This window comes from Dipodomys merriami, unplaced genomic scaffold, assembly GCF_024711535.1.
Source record: "Dipodomys merriami isolate MVZ:Mamm:240054 unplaced genomic scaffold, mDipMer1.0.p SCAF_10, whole genome shotgun sequence".
In the NCBI taxonomy this organism is placed as follows: Eukaryota; Metazoa; Chordata; class Mammalia; order Rodentia; family Heteromyidae; genus Dipodomys; species Dipodomys merriami.
Genome location: NW_027202271.1, coordinates 31,219,199 through 31,241,867, shown reverse-complemented (window position 1 = coordinate 31,241,867; position 22,669 = coordinate 31,219,199). Strand labels below are relative to the sequence as shown.

Sequence of the window (22,669 nt, the reverse complement as noted above, 5' to 3'; positions counted from 1 at the left end):
ATCATTGATCATAATAGGATTTTAAGGCATGATTTGCACAAATATTAATCTAAAATCTTTTATCAGAACATACACACCAGCCAGATGAATTAGAAATTATAAACAGAAGTAAATAATGTTATAACGTTATTTAATGACATGTTCTAGTTTACATCCCAGGAATCAGTGGTTTTCAAACTCTTTTCATGAAGTCTGTTATTCTAGAACTTTCTTTCAGAGGGAAAGGAAATGTGGTCAGGAAGACACATTCTCCCACTTAGGACTTGTCCTAACAATGTTCCAGGGAGGAGGGACTTTGAGGGCATGAAATGCAATTCAAAAGGGTCTCGTGACCTCATAAATTTAGAAAACAACCCTAACATGTCTTTTATTTTACATGACCACAAATGTATCTTATTAGTTTTAATGACAAACTCACTTGAGCTCTGGAAAGTTTTCAGATGATATCAAGCTCTGTAAGGCATGATTTCCTGTTAATTTTAAGTGAGTTAAACCATGTAACCCGGTTACAGGAAAAGACGACAGGAGATTGGATGATAGGTCCCTGCAAAACATCAAACAACAATTGGCGTTTTAGACTGTTAGCATAAAATGTTGATTTTTTTTCTTAAAAAAAAAAAGGAATCTAAAGATGATTAAACTGCTCAATAAAAACTTCTAAGCAGAATCTTTACTCTTTATGGTAAAAGTAACCACTTTGGCTTTAGCTCCTGATAACTTTTCTATTCACCATCAAAATTACAAACCAGGAAAAACATTTTAATCGCAAATTGTTTATTTGTCTTCATTTTGCCAAGTGGAGACCTCCACGACCAAGGAGAAAGTACTACTTTTCATTAAAAATGAATGGTAGCAATTGCTCCCTTTCTTCTCCTCACTTCTGTCTGATCAATCCCCAATTTCTCCATTTGATGAAAGAGAGGAAGAAGCAAGAGATTAGAAAAGAAGGGGGAAAATAGAAAGGTTTGCTCAGTCAAACAGCAAACAAGGGCTGGGAAGGTGGCTCAGTGGTAGAGTGCTTGCCTTGCATGCCTGAGGCCCTGGGTTCGATTCCCCAGCACCACATAAGCAATAAGAAAAAAGCCGGAAGTGGCACTGTGGCTCAAGTGGTAGAGCGCTAGCCTTGAGCTGAAGAGCTGAGGGACAGCGCCCAGGCCCAGAGTTCAGGCCCCATGACTGGACCCCCCCCCAAAAAAAAACAGCAAACAATACAAGGGATGCCGTTTACAAATGGCTTGACAGCTTATTCTATTCTGACCCATTACTCAACAAGAATCGATAACACTACTTAAATAACTAGAACCAGCTGACATCCAGCTCTTCAATTATACACTTAAAGGCCCCTAGGCCCTAGTCTAGGTTCCTCCCAGGTCCTGACCCAGATTTAGGTCTGTAGAATACATAGGACCAACAATCTGTATTGCAACCTTCTTCAGCAAAATCATCATTTTCATTAATTAGATGATCTCCAAGTATTAAAAGACATATCATACAAGAAATGATATACTCACAGCTTTATTAGAGATGGCAAAGTGGAAAATGCATTGGGGTGAATAATGGCAATTTTATTCCGAGCCAAATTTCTATTTATAAAAAAAAAAGACAAATGAAAACATGACATTAAAGAAAAAAAGAATATGAAGTTAACCATATGTATGCAGTCCTGTACCAAAATTTATTTCAGATCAGAAACCCTTAGCCCATTGAGTTGTACTTCCAATAGACACTGGTGGTATAAAATAACTAAAGGGAGAACTTTAAGTTAACTTTGTATAAAGCAATCAAGCCCAGTCATTCATGTAGATATTTTAGTTTTTATTGTGTTTTTGTTAAAAAGGTTGACTTTAACAGGGTTGTAAAATTTTATTAGGGCTTTTCTAAAATGAATATATGTAGGACAGTGGGAAGAGATACATTTCCAAGGATCTTCTTCTGATAAGCAAATTTTAAATTATAAAATATGTATAGACACCTCCAACCAGAAATGTGTGCACATTATCCATGTATGACAGGCCACACAGAGATGCTTTCGAGAAAATTTCCAGTACAGATACTGACAATTAAATTTCTGACTAGGATATGAGTAAAATAGGGGCAAACATATGTTACAAATAAAATCTTTTGATAGCATAGAAAAAAGTACAGTTTATGGGGAAATAAAATTCACTTGCCACACATGCAATGAAATAAAAACAACTTTTAGCAGTACTAAAGCCTTTTCCAAAAACTTAGATGATTCTAAAGAGATTAAGAACTTCTGTATTTTAAAGAACGATGAATTTTAATTTTTTTATACCAGATTGGAAAAAAGTCATAGAATTTAGAAATATAACATTTACAAAAACAGTAAGATAGAAATATGTTAGAATTAAATGTCCAGTGCTTCAGGATTTCAGGGAAAGTCCCATTCCCTACTGCACTTATGTTTTGCAATCACAAATCTGAAACGAATTTTAATTTTTAAAAAATGTCTAGCAATTCTCAACAAAACATGTATTGTTGGAGGAAGGTGTCATAATATAAAATTTCATTCTACTACAGAAGCAGAGTAACCAAAACAACATGGTACTGGCAGGAAAACAGACATGTAGACCAATGGAATAGAAGGTCCACAAGGTACAGCTATCTGATTCTCATCAATGTTGCCAAAAACACCTTAGAAAAAAGATAGCCTTGGGGCTGGGAAGTTGGCTCAGTGGTAGAGTGCTTGCCTCACAAGCATGAGGCCCTGGGTTCGATTCATCAGCACCACATAAGCAGAAAAAAGCTGGATGTGGTGCTGTGGCTCAAGTGGTAGGGTGCTCGCCTTGAGCCAAAGAGCTGAGGGACAGTACCCAGGCCCAGAGTTCAGGCCCCATGACCAACAATAAATAAATAAATTAATTAAAAAAAAAGAAAAGATAGCCACTTCAACAAATGGTATTAGGAAACTAGTTTCTACATATAGGAGGCTGAAACTGGATATTAATCTCTCACTCTATGTGAAAATCAATTCAAAAATAGATCAAAGAGTTTGCTATAATACAGGAGACTTAACATTTAAGATATAGACACAGGCAGTATCTTTCTTTTTTTTTTTCCTTTTTTTTGAGACAAGGTCTCACTATATAACACTAAATGGCCTAGAGCTGTCTAAGGTGGTTTGCATTCACAATTCTCCTGCCTATGCCTCCCAAGAGCTGGGATTTCAGGCATGTACCATTATGCCAGCTTGTATCAAGGACTTTCTAAGTAGGATTCCAATAGCAAGAGTTGACAAAGGGGATTATATCAAATTAAAAAAAGCTTCTGCATAGCAAAGGACAGAGAGTAAAGAGAAAGTCTACAGAATGGGAGAAAATCTTTGCCAACAATTCATCTGATGAATATTAATGTCCAGAACATATAAAAAATGAAACAACATTTAAATATCAAAGGAGCACATAATCCAATCAGTAAATGGGCAAATTGGTTGAACACATAGTTCTCGAAAGAAATGCAAATAACCAATAAATACATGAAAAATGTTTAATATCCATAAAGCAAATGCAAGTCCAAACAACACTGGTATTCCATTCACCCTGCTCAGAATAAGTATCATCAAGAAAAACTAACATTTGCTGATGAGGATGTATAAAGAAACTATTTGTGGGAATATAAATTAATCTAGTCACTATGGAAATAAATATGAAAGTTCCTTTAAAAACTGAAAATATGGCTGGGCAAAGGTGGCTTATGCTTATAATCCTACCCATTCAGGAAACTGAGAACTGAGGATAACAGTTCAAAGCCACCTCTGGTAGGAAAGTCTGAGAGACTCTTATTTCCACTTAACCACCAAAAAGCTGCTTTCAAAGCAGAGCTGTGCCTCCAGTGGTAGATCAACAGCCTTGAGCAAAAATAAAAACTTAGGGACAGCACCTAGGCCCTAAGCCCCAGTACTGACCCCGGAGTTTGGAGTCTGAAGCTGAAGAGTGGATCTGGAAAGTTTAGTCTTGATCTTGAATGTACCAAGGCAGTGATAGGAAGAAGGAAGTAGTAGATTTTGACTTAAGAAAGGTTGCTTGCTAGCTGGGTGCTGGTGAGTAGCATGAACTAGCTTCTCAGGAGGCTGAGATCCGAAGAGCACAGGTTGAAGCCAGCCTGGGCAGAAAAGTCCCTGTGAGACTCTTATCTCAAAAACCAGAAGTGGCACTGTGGCTCAAGTGTTAGAGCACTAGGCTTGAGCACAAAGAGCTTAGGAACAGTGCCTAGTCCTTGAGTTCAAGCCCCACACCCTACAAAGAAACAAACAAAAAAAGATTGCTTTTGTGGCTCTTGAAGAATGAGATCAATTGTAAGAGGAGGAAGGTGGTGATCTGGGTGAGTCATTAAAAGTGCCTTGTGAGCTGGGCTCCAATGGCTTATGCCACTCAGGAGGCTGAGATCTGAGGATCACGGTTCAAAGCCAGCCCAGGCAATAAAAGCTGTGAAACTCTTAACTCCAATAAACCACCAGAAAACCAGAAGTGGTGCTGTGGCTCAAGTGGTAGAGTGCTAGCCTTGAGCTGAAGAGCTGAGGGAAAGTGCCCTGGCCTGGAGTTCAAACCCCATGACTGACCTTGTGGTAGAAGAGTAAAGAGAGACTGACTTAAAGTTGGCAGTGTGATGAGTGTCTGGACAGGAGGCCTAAGGGGAGAAGGAATTCAGGGAGACTTGCATTTAGCTTCGAGTCTGTGCCACATACTTCTGCTAGCTTTAGATATCAGCCTTTTAAGATAGAACTGACATTTGGAAACAGCCAGAACTCTCTCTGCTGAACAATACAGGTAATAAAAGTTGTTTTGGCATGTGTGTGTGTGTGTGTGTGTGTGTGTGTGTGTGTGTGTGTGTGTGATTTATACCAAAAGAAAAGAAAAAGTCACAATTAAATTTAGAAAATAATTATTCTCAAAGTAAATGTTGGGGAGAAAGTGATTCATAAATGTAAAGCTAAAATATGTTAAGGAACCTTATTAATTTACCAAAGGTACTGTCACTGAAGCCGACAACCTCAGTTTAAACATTTAAGCATCATTATCATTTGTACAAGTCATGTTCAAGTACAGTTTCAGGATATAAAAGTTTTAATTGCTTTCATAAAGTGATTTGTTAGCAAGTTTTTTCCCCTAAATTTAAAATTTTAAAATTAAAATTAAAGTTTGGTATCCTTGCTTAAATTTTTTAAACTCTGTCTTTATGTACAAATGGAATTGAATAATTACAAACTCAATTGCATGAGCAATGAAAACATCTTCTGACACTTGTGCTTAAACTTTAGTGGATACATTTAAATACAGATTTTCAGGCACCACTAGGCATGTGAAGATCTGAAGTCTATGTTTTCACTGTTACCCTTAAGTGATTCTTAAACACTTCAAGATATACACTAGAAACAAAACAAAAAATCTAGCTTCTGCTTCATCAGGAGAGAAAAGCAGACAGGAAGAATTGTGTGGACATCATTTTTATAAGCAAAATAATCCCTGCCAGTTCCACGCTGTGGAACAAAACACATCCTGCAAACTTTCTGACAGTGTAGTCTCTCTCCTCTTCATCAGCATTCCATGTCTGCTGATTGGTACTGTACTATTTTTGCATTTATTCCTGGAAATTATCAGGAGCAACAGACTTACTTTTTCTTAGCAAATACATGCAAGAAGACCCAACAATATAAATATTCCATGAAAGGAAAAAAAAAATCTAGAGAGAATATCCAAAAGAGAAAGCAAGTGTTCTGTGTTGTGTTGTCTTGTGTTGTGGTGGTGTGGTGGTGGCAGGTGGTACTCACAGAGATCGGAGGCTAAGCAACTGCTGGAAAGCATCCGCTTTAATTTCATAGATTCCATTATGTCGGAAGTCACTGAAATGACAGAATTCCAAAAGATTTATTTCCATGTTACTGATTTCAAAAGATGACAGACTTCTGAGAGCTTTTATAGAAGGAACCTGCCCTCAATCAAAGAAACACATGAAGTGTGACTGTTTTTTGTTTGTTTGTTTAAGAAAGAACATTACAGTATATCCAAGGACTTGGGTTCAATCCCCAGTACTTCAAAACAAAACAACATTATAATTTATACATTTAAATAAGTACTGGCTATCTTTCAAAGCAGCTGGCTAGTTCTTTGGGAGGATATATTCTAAACATGCCATTATCATTCAAAACACTTGAAGATTCCTCTCCCTGCCTGACTCCCTAAGCCTGTCTTATCATCTTTGGAGGTCACTGGGAATGTCAAATCCTTACTCTTTAAAAGATTTGTGTTCTTTAGTTTTCTCCATTAAGAACCAAAGAATAGACAGTATTGTGTAGATGAAAATAGAACTGTGAAGATAGAGCGATGAAGGAGGTGATGTTTTATGGGAGAGAGTTTTAACAGAACTCCAAAATGTTTCAGGCAGAATGTCTAGGATGCCTCAAATAACATCTAAATGTGATTATTGTGAGATGCACATGTCAACAAACCCAGGCCACCCATATTTACACACACCACCAGTCTCTGGATATGTAAGTTTGGTTATACTTATAAAAGAGAAAAATTCCAATGCTCAGACTAGCCCAGTATACCATTAGACTAAGTTGGGGGCAGGAGGGCAGAGGCAGGGAGAAGCATACCTACTAATTGCTTTACTGATTTAAGCACATGTGGGGGTGGAGAAAGAATGCACTTGTAATATCCAGTGCATATTCTATGAAATTAAGAAAACTGAGGGGAGGGGTTGGGTTGGAAGGGATGGGGAGAATGATGAAAGGGGTGACATCAATGAAGATGTATTGTCCTATTTGTAAATTGATTGGCTGAATGGTGACTCCTTTGTACAACTACCTGAAGATAACAAAAATGTATAATTAAAAATAGCTTTGTCAGTTTTCCAGCTTTCTTAAGCCAACCAACATGGTCATATCTTGTATGTGTAAAAAGGAAAAGCATCAAATGTTTTGCTAGTAACCCACTGGCAAGTAAAAGAACCAACATTTTTACAAAGTAAAGTAAGCAATAACCCTTAAGAAATGTGAGTTTGGATCTTTTTTCCTTTTTTTTTGTGACTTAGAAAATCTTACAGACATACATTTTCTGAAGCTTTTGGCAGGCTGAAAAACTGGGTAAATCTTCCAATAGGTTGTAAGACAGATCTCTGAAAAACAGAAGGTAAAAAGAGAGGAAATTTGTTATATATTATTCATAAGGAAACCAGCTCTTCTCTCCTTTTCCCTCCAGAATGTTACATCCATCAAAAGACTGACTCCAGACATTTCCACAGTTCTGACATGGATCAAGTAGGCACAGGCATTATTCTATTAAGCAACAGACTCAAATATTTACTGAAGTGTAACTGTTATACTTTTTTTAACTGACTTAAATAATTTGCTTAATGAATTTATTTATATTTTGTTAGTAATCATCTGCAGTGTTCCAGCTATTACCTTACTGGAACGAGTGCAAATTAAATTAAATAATTAAACCTCTGTATCTAAAAGCTGCTATATCTCTACAGCAAAGAGAAATCATTGCTGGTTCTTTTCTAATCAACTTAAAACAAAACCCGGCAATTCAAAACATAGCACTAACTTTGAAATCAATCAGTTGGAGAAGGGAAATTCAAGTCTTTAGCCAAAATTCAACAAATTACAGAATAAGAAAAACATCTGGACATATTTATACTATAATATAACTAAGACAAACCATAGTAATTTTAAGAACTCCTTTTTAAAGAAAGCTGGTTAAGTAACACATATATGTGTAATTGTCTTACTTTTAAAAGTTATCAGCTAATCAATTAACACCTTTCCATGCCTGACTCTAATTCTTAAAACCAGATCACCACTAAGCAACTGAAAAATCCATACAATTTTCTAAGAGGTTTTCAAGTTATTCTCTTCTTATAATTAATCACGTTATTATCTTACATTTATAGAATAAATGTGATTTGCATCATGATGTATAATAAAAACTTAAGAAGGAAAAAGGGCTGGGAAGGTGGCTCAGTGGTAGAGCGTTTGCCTTGCATGCATGAGGCCCTGGGTTTGATTTCTCAGCACTACATAGTAGAAAAACCTGGAAGTGGTGCTGTGGCTCAAAGTGGTAGAATGCTAGCCTTGAGCTAGCAGGACAGGCCCAGAGTACAGGCCCTACAACAGACAAAAAAAAAGGAGGAAAATTAAAAGAGAAATACTATCTTAAGCAAAGAACAATGGAGAAAGAAAGATGATAGAGTTAACAACTTGAGATTTTACAAAGTCCCAGAAATTTCTGTTAGGGTTTAACATATTATAATTATTTAATCATATAATCATATATAATTATATAATCAATTTTGAAGATCTCCTGAAAGAGGTGGCTGCTTCTCCAGTTTATAGACTGAGAAACAGAGCCCCAGAAAAGAAAATAACTTGCTCAAGACACTGTGCCATGAGTGGAACTGGAAAAATGGGTTCTGGAGCCTTTGCTCCACTGGCCTCCACTCATGCAAACGTGGGTACTGTCACTCTGCAACACAGGAGAGACAGATACAATTTAAACACTGGCTCCCTATATATTAGCCACATACTCACTGCTTTACCGACTTAAGTACAGGATACATGCATGATACAATGGGGAAAGAATGCAGTTTTAAGTCCCAGTCATGTTACTGAGCCAGTTTCCTTAAGAAGTGTGGACAACTGGTTGGGTGCCAGTGGTTCACACCTGTAATCTGAGCTACTCAGGAGGCTGAGATCTGAGGATTATAGTTCAAAGCCAGCCTGGTCAGGAAATTATCTCCAATTAACCACCAGAAAAATGGAAGTGGCGCTGTGGCTAAAGTAGTAGAACTCTCTCCTGAGCTGAAGAGTTGAGAGACAGTGCCCAGGCCAAGGTCAAGCCCCACAACAGGAAAAAAAATAAGCGAGAAGAAATGTGGACAATTTTCTTCTTTGTGTGGTAAGCAGAATTCTAAGATAGGCCCCCTCAGATTTCTACCACTTGTTGTAAATGTATTTTTTCCCTCCCCATTAAATTGTATTTGAAGTCAAATGGCTATTGACGTTGACAAATATACTTAACTTTCCCAATTCTTAGTTTTCTCAGCATATCTATACCTCACATGTTGTTCTATACCTTCCTTCAAACAGGAATCTGACTTCTAGCCTTCCATATGGTGTTGCACCATACCACTGAGCAAATGAGATCTGGGGATGAGGTAAGGCAGAATTATGCCACAGACTTTGCCATTCTTTATTAAACATACATAATGCTGTTTGTTGTTCTGCTATTACGTAAATGGTGAAATTACAGGCATTCTCCAGAGACAGGTGTATACTCTGTGTGGGCAGAGTGATTACAAGAGATTAAGTCCCCAGAGGGCTTGAGAGAAGGCTGGTTATCGTGCAGTTGAGTGAGAACTGCAAAGGGGTACAAGGCCTAAACAAGGCTCTTTGAATACTTTGGGAAAGGGCAAGACAGGTAAACAAAGGCTTCAAGTTGATAGAAACAACACGAGAAAGCTGCCTGACAACTAGGTGAAAGATCAGAACATGGTATTGGGCTATACCATAAAAAATGTTTGGTCACTAGTTTGAGAACTGATTTTTGGTATTGTTGTGTGTTGTTCGTTTTGCATTCATCTTGCACAGTTGATCCATTATGCTATTTTGTTCTGCTTTGCAGCTTTGAGAAGAAGAAATAGTTATTTTCCTTTGTTCAAACTCATTTTCTAAAGAAAATGTCTATCAACTGTCATTCTAATGAGCACTTGAAAACCAAAGTACATGAACATTGTTACCATGCTCATGGTGGTAAACCTGGACTTAGGCAGACAATGGAGGAGTATTGACCTCCTAGAGACTTTCAAGGAAAGAACTCTCTGCTCCTGACAAGGATTATTGAAATACTGTCTGCCATTTTATTTCTAAATGGAAGCGCTGTTTATTCAACATGATTGCCTTCCTGATACGCACAGTACTTGGAGATTAGGTAACTGGTCACAGACGGTTTGAGGAAGAGATGAGATCTGTGCTCCCGTTAAAGTCCTGTGAAAACACAAACCAGACAAAATTCTTTCATTCACACATTATGTAGTGATGTATTTTGACTTGTTGATGTTAAGGCTGATCAGGCTTTAAGACTAGTGTGTGTTTTGGGCTAAGTTAAGAACCTATTCAATTAGGGGTGAGGAGGGTTGGGGGAAAGACATGGGAGAACAATGGAAGGGGTGACATTGGTCAAGATGCATTGTTCTCATAAATTGTTATGTTGAATGGAAAGCCCTCTATAAGACTCCGTAAAGGTTAATAATAATAATAACTGACTCAAGGACTTACAGACTCTCCAGGTTGGCAGTTCCAGTTAAATCAGGAAATACTGTTATTTGTGAGGCACCATTCAAAGTCCTAGAAGGAGGAATTTGTAAGTATTATTGGGAGAAGATCCTGGAAAGGAGATAATTTTGATTGCCATTTTCAAAGCACTTGAACCTAAGGTATTCATTGATCTTCATAGCAATCCAGCAAGGTGGGTAAGGGAATGGATCTATGACAGGAATAGACACTTACAATGTTCTTAGTTCAGGTAAATGTTGAAAGGCAGATCTTCCAACAAATTGAATGGGGTTGTCATAGAAATGTCTGAAAAAAATCCAACCATCAATGTCTTAATATAAGTTTGAATGACAGTTGATCATCTGTTCAAAAATGTCAATAAATACATTAAATGTATTTATAATAATGTATATATAATAGTGTATTCATATAACTTTGATGACACTACAGGATATGACATTCCTTACATTTGGTTCCAGACAAGTCTCAAAAGTGTTTAAACTCACATACTGAGACTTTTGGTAAGAAATCCATGCTATGTAAAATTTAAAATTTTTGACAGCAAGGTAGATATGACTGAAAGTTACTAACTAGAAAAGCAAGTGAACTTAAAATTTTTCTCTGTCTCCATCATCTGTTGGATATTCACTGACTGATTGATCACTAATTTAAAATACTAGCAATTGTATTATTAAATAAAGATGTAGAGGGAGGGGGTAACAAGTTTGACAAGAAATGTACTCACTACCTAACTTATGTAACTGTAACCCCTCTGTACATCGCCTTGACAAAAAATTTAAAATAAATAAAGATGTAATACACACACACACACACACACACCCCACATACACACATATTTAGAGATCCTATGCGCTGGTCAACTATTACTATTATATTAACAAGATACTTCAAATTATTTGGGAGGAAATAAGTTACTCTGGAGTGTATTGACTTGGCTTTTTCTTGGATAATTTGCTGCTCTAAATTGCTGGAACTTAAAGAATATTTGGTTTCATAGATGTTTCAGTATAGCTGAAGTGCATTCGAACTGCTTGGAGTCCCACACATATTTCTCAACAGAGACTTCCTGTTAGCTCAAAGAAATACAATAAATATTTATTTGTGTATATTATACTCGAAGTATGAGGGTGGATGTTGCAGGGATTTAAAGCTCCTTTATTAAATAAGCAGTCATTGAATATTTTCTTTGTGCCTGGATGCTGGTGGTGGAGGAGGATTGATAAAACATTACTGCTTGAAGAAGGCTGCAATCAGTTGGGATAAAACAAAGAACAGTATTTCACACACACACACACACACACACACACACACACACACTCACACAAGTGCATGTGTGAACTGATCCTTGCAGCAACTGTGACCTATAGTGTACATAATAATTTCTTCAGGGGAGAAAACTGAGGCTTCTATACCTTGGAGAACTCCAATGTTCTAAATTGTTACCCTGTGATAATAAAACTTCATAAACTTATAAGGGTTGTGTAGGAATTGAAAAGGTTAATGCATGTGTATCATGTAGCATAGTACCTGGGATGAACCAACACACCCATTTGCTTTTATGTCCTCCTACTCTCTACTGTCTTCTTTTCCCATGAGACTATCTAAACACTAAAGAGCTAGAGCTGGAATATAGGCTAAATGATTTTAAATTGGAGTTTTTCTTATTATATCATGATCCTTTAGTGATATCACACATTCATATTATATAATTGTGCTCACATGCATGCACATATTGATGCACACTGGACAAGTGTGAATGCACATGCTTGCATGCACAAGCAGAAAGTGTTACTCCGGCACATAAGGAGTTCCAGGGTTCTCTGGAGGTAGTTCTCACATGCATTAGGGGGAGAGTATGAAACAAAAAAAATAGGCACTTTGTAATGGCATTTGAGATGGGTCCTGGAAGAGAGAATTCCAATCAGTTTAGTGAAGGGATAGAATCCCAGGAACAAAGGAGAGAAAGAGCTTCATTCTGTGATCTCAGTGCTTAGTCTCATTTATGGTCTCACTGGGGGAATTATGGAGATGTGGTTGGGAGAGTTGGCTGTGGAGGGCTGTGAATGTCAGGGTCAGGAGTTTTATTTCATGTCAAGAGTCAATCCCCAATGTCTGTTTAACAGTAAAGGAGTGACAAGATGGATGCTGTGACCTTGCATTTAGGGGAGAGAAGAAGGAGGCAGCTTCATCTGCATTGGTAAAAATCAAGAAATGAGAGCTGCCTAGTGAAGAGGCTGGTAGGGGAGATAAAAAGATCTCAGTAAGCTGAGATCTGAGGATTGTGCTTGAGGATGGATGGGGAGGAAGCTAAGGGGACAGTGAGCACCAAAGCTCTGAGTTCAAGGCTCTAGTATACACACACACACACACACACACACACACACACACACACACACACACACACACACACACACACACACACAAAGGGATGGGGGTAGAAAAGGGGATTCGGGATTGATTGGGTAGGCCACAGGGCTTGGAAGGTATCCTCAGAAATGAGAGAATCAGAAGGGAATGTGGTGGTGAGAGATGAACAGGACGCAAAGGCTCTGAGAAGAGAGCTTCAAGGAGAAAGTGGCTAACATGGTCAAATTCTGGCTTGAAACTCAAAACACCTTCAAGGGCCTGTTAATGCTCCACGGGCTACATTAGCATATCAAAAGAGTGATTAAAAACTAACCTCAGGGCTACAAGGAAAGTGACATCAAGGCCAGGCAATTTGCCAACCTTTTTAATATGTAAATATTCTCTAATGAGGACTAATGTTTATTGGCTAGTACACTCCCAAACCTTTCGTTTGCCAAAATATTTCCAGAACATTTCAGAGATGATTAACTCTTGTGTTAGCTTTGTCTAGTGTTTCAATTCTTGGGGCTAACTGGGACTCCTGATCATTTGTGACAAATGCTACATGGTTCCAAAAAGTTCAGTGTCAAATAAACACAAGAAGGACATTTGTCAAGAAATGATCCTTCACTAGTGACCCCAAGCAAATACTATGCCCTATACCTGACTTGGTCAGGTGTCTTTTACTACTAGCCAGTCGAATATCTCTGCATCTTTACAATCTTATATATGTGTATAACATAAATCTCTTCATGCCAAATGTGAAATCAAATTAATTTCACTTTTTCTTCATAACTTTATTTTTATTATGTTATGGCATATAAATCTTCATGTTTGAGCTTGACAATAAATGGATAGAGACACACACAAAACATTTTTTTCCCATCCTACGTGCTTCCATCAATTTAGGCCACAATCAATTGCTTGCAAAGACCCCCTCCTGTGTATAACAGTTTCTAGTCCTAGAACTCGGGGGTTGAAGCTCTGAATGACTACACAGACTAACACTGGTGTTTTAAAAACCAATTTCATGTCTTAGAAAATAGAGATAACCAAAATAGAGATAACCAAAGCATTTATAAGATTAACAAGGCATCAGAAGATACCAAGAATAATGCAGCAGATATCACAAAGCCTTAAAAAAACAAAACAAAACAAAAAAAACCCCTTAATTGAAATCTGGCAAACATGTCCATGTCCATGTCTCTGTAGAGATGGCTACAACACCTGAGACAAATCTCAGGCAAATGCAGAACATTCATTGCATTATATTTAAAAGCACAACATATGGCTATATTTCAGGAAGAACAAACCCAAAAGCATGGTGTCACTTACATTGTTATAAGAGAAGGGTTGCCTGCAAATGCTTTCTCAGGTATCGACCTGATATTGTTACTATGAAATCCTCTAGAAAAAGAGAGAGAGGAAAAAACTTATTAAAGAATCACGTGTGGGGTAAAAGTGACTTACTAGCCCTCCCCACTCTCACAGGAGTAAGAATGAGCAACATTACTAAACAGAGTACAAGGTGGTTCTTTTCTGCTTCTTGACACTTGTCAAGGAGAAAAAGACATCCCAGGGTGTCATATTGAAAGAGATGCCGCAGATCAGACTGGTGTTTATGTAAATTTATCATCGAATGTTATAAAATGAAAAATCCATCTGTTAATACACAGTAGAGCTCTGTTGTGTAAGAGTCTGAGGAGTGGGAACTATCTTTGGAGAGATTAGGATCACTTCTCCTGACCCGGTTTGAAGCCAGAAAAAGAGCAAATTGACTTAAGCTGCAGTGAAGTAAAGATTTCAATAATCTCCTGAGAGGACAATATTTCCTGACTCCTGGACTCAGAAAGTCTGTAATAATAAATTGACACTCATCTCTTTGATTGAATGATAGAAGGGCAGAATCAAGGGCATTACACGGGCCTGTAGCTGTGTGTGAGGTAAGTGGTAGTCTTAAGGCTGCCTGACCTGGGCAGGATATGCTGAAGACAGCCCAGCAAAGCCACTGTGGGTTTCTTGAGGCATAACTCCTGAAGGCTTTTTGTTATAAACAAGCTCTCCTGTCTATTTTCTTTGACTATGTGTCTTATTTCTTACTACCAAGGCAATAAGGCTTGAAGTTTGTTTTCTTCTTGAAATGTTAAAATTTCCTTAGATTATTCATCTCTTTAAGTACAAAGAAAAGCTAGCTGGGTGCTGGTGGCTCAAACCTGTAATCCTGGCTATTCAGGAGGCTGAGATCTAATAATCATGGTTCAAAGCCAGCCCAGGCAAAATATCCATAAGACTGCTATCTCTAATTAACTACCAGAAAACCAGAAGTGGCACTGTAGCTCAAAGTAGCAGAGCACTAGCCTTGAGTGTAAAAGCTCAAGGACAGTGCCCAGGCCTTCAGTTCAAGCCCCATGACTGACAAAACAAACAAACAAACAAACTAACTAACTAACTAACTAACTAAAACTTATTTTCTAAAAGACAACATATGTAATTGTAATCTAGAGGCTGAAAGCTAGTTTTTCCTTAGGAAAATAGTGTTGTTTAAAAAAATAAGATTAATTCAGCATTTATAGAACAATATATAAATATATATACATAACATTCACATAGGAATATACATATGTATATAGACAGAGAGAGTATATTTTATTCATCCAGTTCTACACTTATGCAACCTAGAAACATTTGGATCCCTAGAAATGCTCAGCAAGTAAATGAAAGCTATTGTAGTTCGACTACATATTTATAAAATATGTAAATGTTATAGGAATATGTGTTGCTTAAGCAAAGAGAAAAGAGTACTGCTTAGAGACATATGAAATATATATTGCTTACATGTAGATTTGGGAACCCTTTAATAAATAAAGGATCTGAAATTTGCTGGTGATAGCAATCAATTGAAACATTTCAATGTACTTAACCATTATTAATGTTATTTTTAAACATATTTTTCAGGCCAATTATAATTATGGACAATAGTCATGCATATTCTAAAAGAGATGTACAAAGAATGTTTCTTTCATTGAAACTATCCTAAATACTCACAGTTCTTTAAGATTGGAAAGTGTCCTGATGGCAGTGGGGAATTCATCAAGATTATTATAATTCAAATCTCTGAAAATAAGGAAACAGTTATGTTCAGTGTTTCATTTAATAACTCATTTAAAAACCAAGCTCTGGTGGCTCACACCTATAATCATAGTTACTTAGGAGGCTGAGATCTGGGGATTGTGGTTTGAAGCCAGCCTGGGCAAAGAAAGTCTGTGAGACTCTTATCTCTAATTAACTACCAGAAAACCAATAGTGGCACTGTGGTTTAAAGTGGTAGAGTGCTAGCCATGAGTGACAAAGCTCAGGGACAATGACCAGGCCCTGTGTTCAAGCCTAAGCACCCACAGAAAACAAAAAACAAACAAACAAAAAATCCCTCCAAACCCTCAAATATACTTTATTTACAAGTGAGTCAAAGTTCTATTCTAATGGATGCACATCAGTGTTGAAGTTTTCCATTCCTCCTCTTTCTGGAGAGGTTTTCTTGGCTTGCTGACCACTAATGTCCCTGAAACACCTGCCTTCAAATGGTCATTATGCGGATGAAGAGAAATTTCAGCAAGGCTCAGGGCAGTGGAGCGTTGAAATAAGGGAAGGACCTGCAGCAGCATTAACTTCCGGGAAGAAGTGAAGCTTGTTTAGTGGGGTGTTGACAGCTTGCTGATGGAGCTCTTCATCTGAACCAGGCTCACTAAATTACTCGGTTGTATTTGCACTCTTGGGGCTTTGCTTCACATCCCCTTTCCAGTTCCTTTCTTCCTTCCCTTCTTGGAATCAGGACATCTTGTGGTGCTGCTTTGTTCCTGACTTACGGACAGCCTGTACCTCTCCCTAGCCTGAAGTCCAGGATGAGTCCTGTTTGCTGTAGAGGTTGATGGCTCTCAACAAGGACATCTAGTTTAGGATTTCCTCAGGGTCACAAATAATAATTTCTATCTGAAGTCTGATGTTTTGGTCTATGAGGCAAATCTCTATACTATCCCTTATACCTGAAGATGGAAGGACCAGACAACCTCAAATCATTAATCTATCTGTTATGACACAAATGGTTTTTCAATTCCATTACTCACAAGTGTTTTATAGGCCTACTCTACCTTATAATCTGAATCTTTGTATGAAAAAGCAATTGCCTCCTGGTTTCTGGGAATAGCAGATTTCCCAAATGACAGAGAAAAACCTTTTGGTAAGGCAATCAGCTGTGGTTAGGAGAAGAAATGCTATTTAATTTTAAGAGTAAGATAATTCGATGGAGCTAAACATGAATCAAGATTTCTACTTGTCTGGCACAAACTATCCTTAAGCTATACTGCAGGCAGGAAACTCGTGTCTTTTGTGGACATAAATTTTCTTCCTGTTTGTAAATCTCTCCAGATGCTCTGTTTTGATTAAACAGGGATTGAACCCTTATAAATTTCTTGGATTTCTGTGCAGGAAAGGAAGAGGTTGGAAATAGCCAATTTACTGATCCTTTATAGCCCTGGGCAAGGCAGGGGGGAGACAATAAGACTCCTAAATTTCCCCTGAAATGTTTGGTTTTGTGATATTTATGGGTACGCCTGGGTGATCACTTGGATTTGGGGCAAAAAGAAAACCTATGAAAATGCTCCTCACATATATCTTTGGAATGTAAGGTGAGGCACCGAAATGGAGGGTAAAGGGGAAAAAAATGCAGCAATGGTATTCACTGGATACTCTGTTGAGAATGAACTAAGCAACTTGTGGGCAGGGACAGGAGGAAAATCTGTGAGAGGGCAGGGGAAGGTGTGACTTTGTCCAGAGAGAAATGTACTCTTTACCTGACATGCAACTGTAACCCCTCTGCACACCACCTTCACAGTAACAATCAAAAATTAATAAAAAGAAAATAGAAAATAAACTCAATTGAAACTAAAAAAATAAAAATAAAAATGCCCATCAAAGCTCATTTCGTGGTTTTTTTTTTTCTTATTGTCCTGTTGGAGTAAAAGGACTACAAAGTGATCCCTAGCCTGAACTTGCACAGGTAAGAGAGAAGTTCTGATTTTTTTCCTAGTAGCTGTGGGGAACTGCTTGCTTTTGCCATACTGTTGATATCAAGGTCCTAACCAGATAAGTTCATCTTTTACATCTATGAGCAAACAACGATTTATGGAATCCTGGAAGGAAATGTTCCTGTTTCCTGGAAGGAAAGTCATTAATGCTAGTAGGTTACAAGATGACAAAAGATAAAGATGGGCTCCTAGAAAGTTAGGAGATCCAGACCTGGTTATATGCTAAATTGGCTAAGCTCTGTATGCAATTGAGCAATGAGTCCCAAGGTCAAGTACAAGGTGTCTTTGGTCATCTCCTGCAGTTCTAGTCATAGCCAACATTGTACACTCAGTGTCCTTACAGTTTATTGTATTTCAATACTAAACATAGGGGAATGGGGTCAAGGTATCACTACAATCACCTTCTCTTCCAGCATACTCATGATCCTGCCACCCTACCTTCATTGTACTTCTCCCACTCTGTGGTACAATATAGAGTAAGATCCTCCTCTGAGAAAAGCCTGGGGCCCTGGTGTGGCAGTGAGAATCTCTACTGTGGCTCTGGGAAAGAATCTAGGCTATGATCAACTGGCCAGATTCATTGCTATATTGTGGGTACCAATGAAAAACAAATTTATCTTCTTTTCTTCCCTTTTCCTTCCTTTCCTTTCCTTTTTTTTTTTTTTTGGATATGGGGATTTCACTATGTTGCTGGTCTGAAAACTCTGGGCTCATGTGATCCTCCTGCCTCAGTATCCTGAGAATCTTGGACTCTAAACCTGTACTATTGGGCTGGGAATGTGGCTTAGTGGTAGAATGCTTGCCTAGCATGCATAAAGTCCCGTGTTCAATTCCTCAGTACCACATAAACATAAAAAGCCAGAAGTGGCACTGTGGCTCAAGTTGTAGAGTGCTAGCCCTCAGCAAAAGAACCTCAAGGACAGTGTCTAGGCCCTGAGTTCAAGCCCCAGGATTGGCAAGACAAAATAACACAAAACCCCCTGTACTATTATCTTTTGCAGAATATTAAAGTTTTGAACTATTCTTTAGAAAGAGTGTATGGATAAACATAACATCAGACTAGAGAAGGAAGCAAACCCTAATTATGCCAGTGAACAAAAATGCAATGTTTGTAAGATAACCTCACTAGAGCCCAAGTAATATGTGCTCCCATCAGATGCATACAAAAGTGATTCAAACAAAAAAAAATGATCAAACATCAGTGCATGTATACATCAGTGCGTAGATACATGTAATAAATGGTAACTGTGATTGGCTTTTAGTTTTCAATTGCTTTAACCTGAAATGCCCCTATTTCCTCATGAAATACCTGTTCATCTCAGACTGAAGACTCAGGCATTGGACTAGTCTGCACTGTCATCCAACAGGGAGGACCAAACTCATGAATAATGAGCCTGACTGATAATACAGAGTGATCTTTGATAGAGAACACATGATCACTGCTTAGTAGAGAGCTTCTCATGTAACTTACAATTATTCTAATTTATTATTCTCATGAGATAAAATAAAATCTCAGTTTTTCTCTTAGTTTGGTGGCTGTGTGTGTGTCTCTGTGTGTGTGTATAAGATAAAACCACTGTAAATATATGCCTAAGGCAATTAACCCAAGCAAACAGCAAGTTTGGCTTTAAGGTTATTTTGATTCCTTCAGAATATTCATGAAAACACTAAAAAAAGGGAAACAAATAAAAGGTCAACTCACAAAGTCTCTAGGCTGTGGAGTCCATCAAAGCATTTCTTTCCCAGGGAGTGGATTCTATTGTTATGGAGATGGCTGTTGGAGAAATGGTACAGACAGTCAGGAAGGCTAACTGCACACAGAACAGTTAGGAACAACATGTTGTTTGCTTGTTGAAATCCAGAGACAATTACACAAAAGAACCCACTAACTATAAGAAAGTCTCTATGCCTCATTTCCTCATATTATAGGCTGATTTGAATCCATAGACTGTAAAAGATAATCTCAGTTTTAGTGTTCAGGCTTGATATATCAGGGAGTATACAGAATAATATGAGCTACATGATTGACCTAAGTGAATTCAGCATTTCTAGCATATTTTTCAATATGGTTTGTTCAGCATGGTTTTGTGAAACTGGCATTGATAGGTGGCGAAGAAAGGAAAGGTCATAGATGTATTTGACCTGGTTTCTCTTAAAGTTGAACACTTATAATGGCTATATCTCAGGGTTGTGCCACCAGACAATGGGAAACTATGTTACTATTTTAGTAACATAGAATAGGGATTAGGTTGGTTTTCCAGGGTGTTTTTTTTTTTTTTTGGCTGCTCAAGATTAGTTATCTTGTACATCTCACATTGTTGCAATGGGTCCACCTGTATCCCTATTTAAACAATTTGTTTTTTCACTTCCCCTTGACAAATTATACCAACATCAAATATAGTGAAAACAGGGGTTATACTGAAGGGGAGGGACATACAAAGCAACAAAGAAATCATCTTATAAATATGTTAGAAACAATAGCAAGAAAGAAAAACCATTTGAGTCCTTATTTTGGGGTTCATTTCACCTAACATCAACTTATCTGACCTTTTCTGCTTGTCTCAGACATATACTAGTTATTGAAAATAAGGGAAAGCATGGGACCTATGTTTCTTTGGGCCTGGCTTTACTTCACTTAATACAATTTTTTCTAAGTCTTTCCATTTCCTACCAAATGGGGCAATGCCATTCTTTCTGATGGGGGCATAGAATTCCATTGTGTAGACGTTATGTTGAAAAACGAACTTTACAAATTTGGTGCGGAGGGGTGGGGGAGGGGAAAGGGGGGAGATGGGAAGGGATGGGAAGGGGAAACAAAGGAGGAGGCAACAATGCTTGATAAGAAGTGTTCTCATTACCTTGCTCATGTAATTGTAACCCTTCTGTACGGTATTTTCACAATAAAAAAAAAAAAGAAAAGAAAAAAACAACACCCAGTACAGGAAACTATCCATTCATGGGTGAAAAAAGTCAATAAAAAAAAAGATTAGTTATCTTGACACAATATTAATGTGTACAACCATCCTGCCATCAGTTGGTAAATTAGGAAGGCCAGAGCCCATGACAGCAGCTGTGTCTGTGACTATAAATGGAACCCAACCCAAAGAGATTTTGAAAAATGGGTTTAAGGGAGATAGGGTGTAAAAAGCAAAAAAGCTGAATTTCTGTAAATTCCTTTCTTCTAATGGAGGAACAAATATTAAGGGCCACAACCAGTTTCTGGTCAGTCAGTTGCATCATCTATCTATGTGAAATTCAGTACAGATATTTGCTAATTTCTCCCCCAATTTTTTTCCAGACTAAGATCTTTGTTTTATTTTTTTCTTTTATTATTATTTTTTTTTATTGTGAAAATACAGAGGGGTTACAATTACATGGGCAAGATAATGAGTACATTTCTTTTTTAAAAAATTTTATTTATTTATTTATTTTTATGAACACACTGTACAGAGGGGTTACAATTACATGGGCAGGATAATGTGTACATTTCTTATCAAGCATTGTAGCCTCCAAGTTGTAAAGTTCGTTTTCGACATAACGACTTGTACATCTCATCGTTGCAATGGGTCCTCCTGTATCCCTATTTAAATGATTTGTTTTTCCCCTTCCCCTCCACAAATTATACTGACATCAAATACAGTGAAAGCAGGGGTTATACTGTGGGGGAAAGATCTTTGTTTTAATATATGCATTTTGATTTTAGGTGAGTATGTATCAGGTGAGGAAGGGGACAGAAGGGGACCAGAAACATGCTCTCAGAGAAGTACATACCACAGTGGAAGTGGCAGACACATAGTAAAGTGAAGGCAGCAAGTGGGCCTGTAAGCAAACATGGAGCAAAGGCAGTGGTAGCTCAGAGGAAGCTTTGTTAAAGACTCTATAACTGTCATGAGTTAGCCCATAGATGCCCATGTTGCATTAGAAGGTGGAAATGCCTGTAAAAAGTGGGACTAGGAAGCTGTAAGAAGCTAGGCCCTTGCCTGTGAAGGGGATATTATGACCCTAGACCTTTCCCCTCTCTCTCTCACTTTGTTTTGCCCTACAATGCACTTCCTACCAGTATGTTCTGTCTTGACACAGGTCCAAAAGCAATGGGACCAATGACCATAGATGGAAACCTCTGACACTAGGAGCCAAAATCAACTATTCTTCTTTGAAGTTGTTTATTTCAAATATTTTATCGCAGCAATGGAAAGCTAGCTCACACATGTAGGAAACTCATCTCAAAGCCTTACAAGAAAAGCCTTTTCTTCTATCAACATCCATCAGCTGTTTTTTTCTTTTTTTATACCCGGGGGTACATGATGTTGTTTTTAAAGGAGCATGATTATTTTGAAGCTATTACTTAGTTGAGAATTGTTTTGATTTATCAAAATAATGAAATCTAGGCCTCACAGGAGAAAAAGCTATACTTATGTATAGTTCTTCAAGGGTTGTTTCTCCCTTCTCTTTTTTAGCTTAAGAAGTATTATTCTTGGGGGGAGGGAAAGCAGGAGAAAAATGAAGGAAGGGGTAACAAGTTTGACAAGAAATGTACTTATTACCATATTTATGTAACTGCAACCCCTCTGTACATCACCTTGACAATAAAAAAAGAAGTACTATTCTTTAAAAATATATCACCAGAAAAACTAAAAAAGTACATGTACTAATATATAAATATATGTATTAATAAAGAAGTAAGTAATTATTAAGGCTTGGCTATCATTAGAGAGGGCCTAGGTTTGATCCTCAGAATCACATACATAAGAAAGAAGTATTGATTAGAGATTATTAATATATAATTATCTAATAAAGGCACCTTTCAAATTGACTTGAACTATTAATTATAAAGATAAAAAACTATGAACTCTGGTTGCCGTGCTAAGCCTATAGTGTGGTGATTTCTTGTACAATATACAAAGGGCTTCACTAAGGCAGAAGT

At 37.6% G+C, this 22,669-nt stretch overlaps 1 protein-coding gene across 2 annotated transcripts in view; it reads right to left on the bottom strand.

The window, feature by feature from the left end:
- Lgr5 (leucine rich repeat containing G protein-coupled receptor 5) overlaps positions 1 to 22,669 on the bottom strand; it is a 122,303-nt gene that overhangs the window by 6,487 nt on the left and 93,147 nt on the right. The window contains exons 6-15 of one of the 2 annotated variants that reach the window (XM_069988675.1): positions 19,448 to 19,519; positions 15,710 to 15,778; positions 14,000 to 14,071; positions 10,532 to 10,603; positions 10,301 to 10,369; positions 9,938 to 10,009; positions 7,072 to 7,137; positions 5,789 to 5,860; positions 1,512 to 1,583; positions 419 to 544 (exon numbers count right to left, since the gene is read on the bottom strand). In XM_069988675.1, coding sequence (XP_069844776.1) covers positions 419 to 544; positions 1,512 to 1,583; positions 5,789 to 5,860; positions 7,072 to 7,137; positions 9,938 to 10,009; positions 10,301 to 10,369; positions 10,532 to 10,603; positions 14,000 to 14,071; positions 15,710 to 15,778; positions 19,448 to 19,519 — 762 coding nt within the window. The remainder of the gene's footprint in view (positions 1 to 418; positions 545 to 1,511; positions 1,584 to 5,788; positions 5,861 to 7,071; positions 7,138 to 9,937; positions 10,010 to 10,300; positions 10,370 to 10,531; positions 10,604 to 13,999; positions 14,072 to 15,709; positions 15,779 to 19,447; positions 19,520 to 22,669) is intronic. The other variant, XM_069988676.1, reaches the window with a different exon arrangement.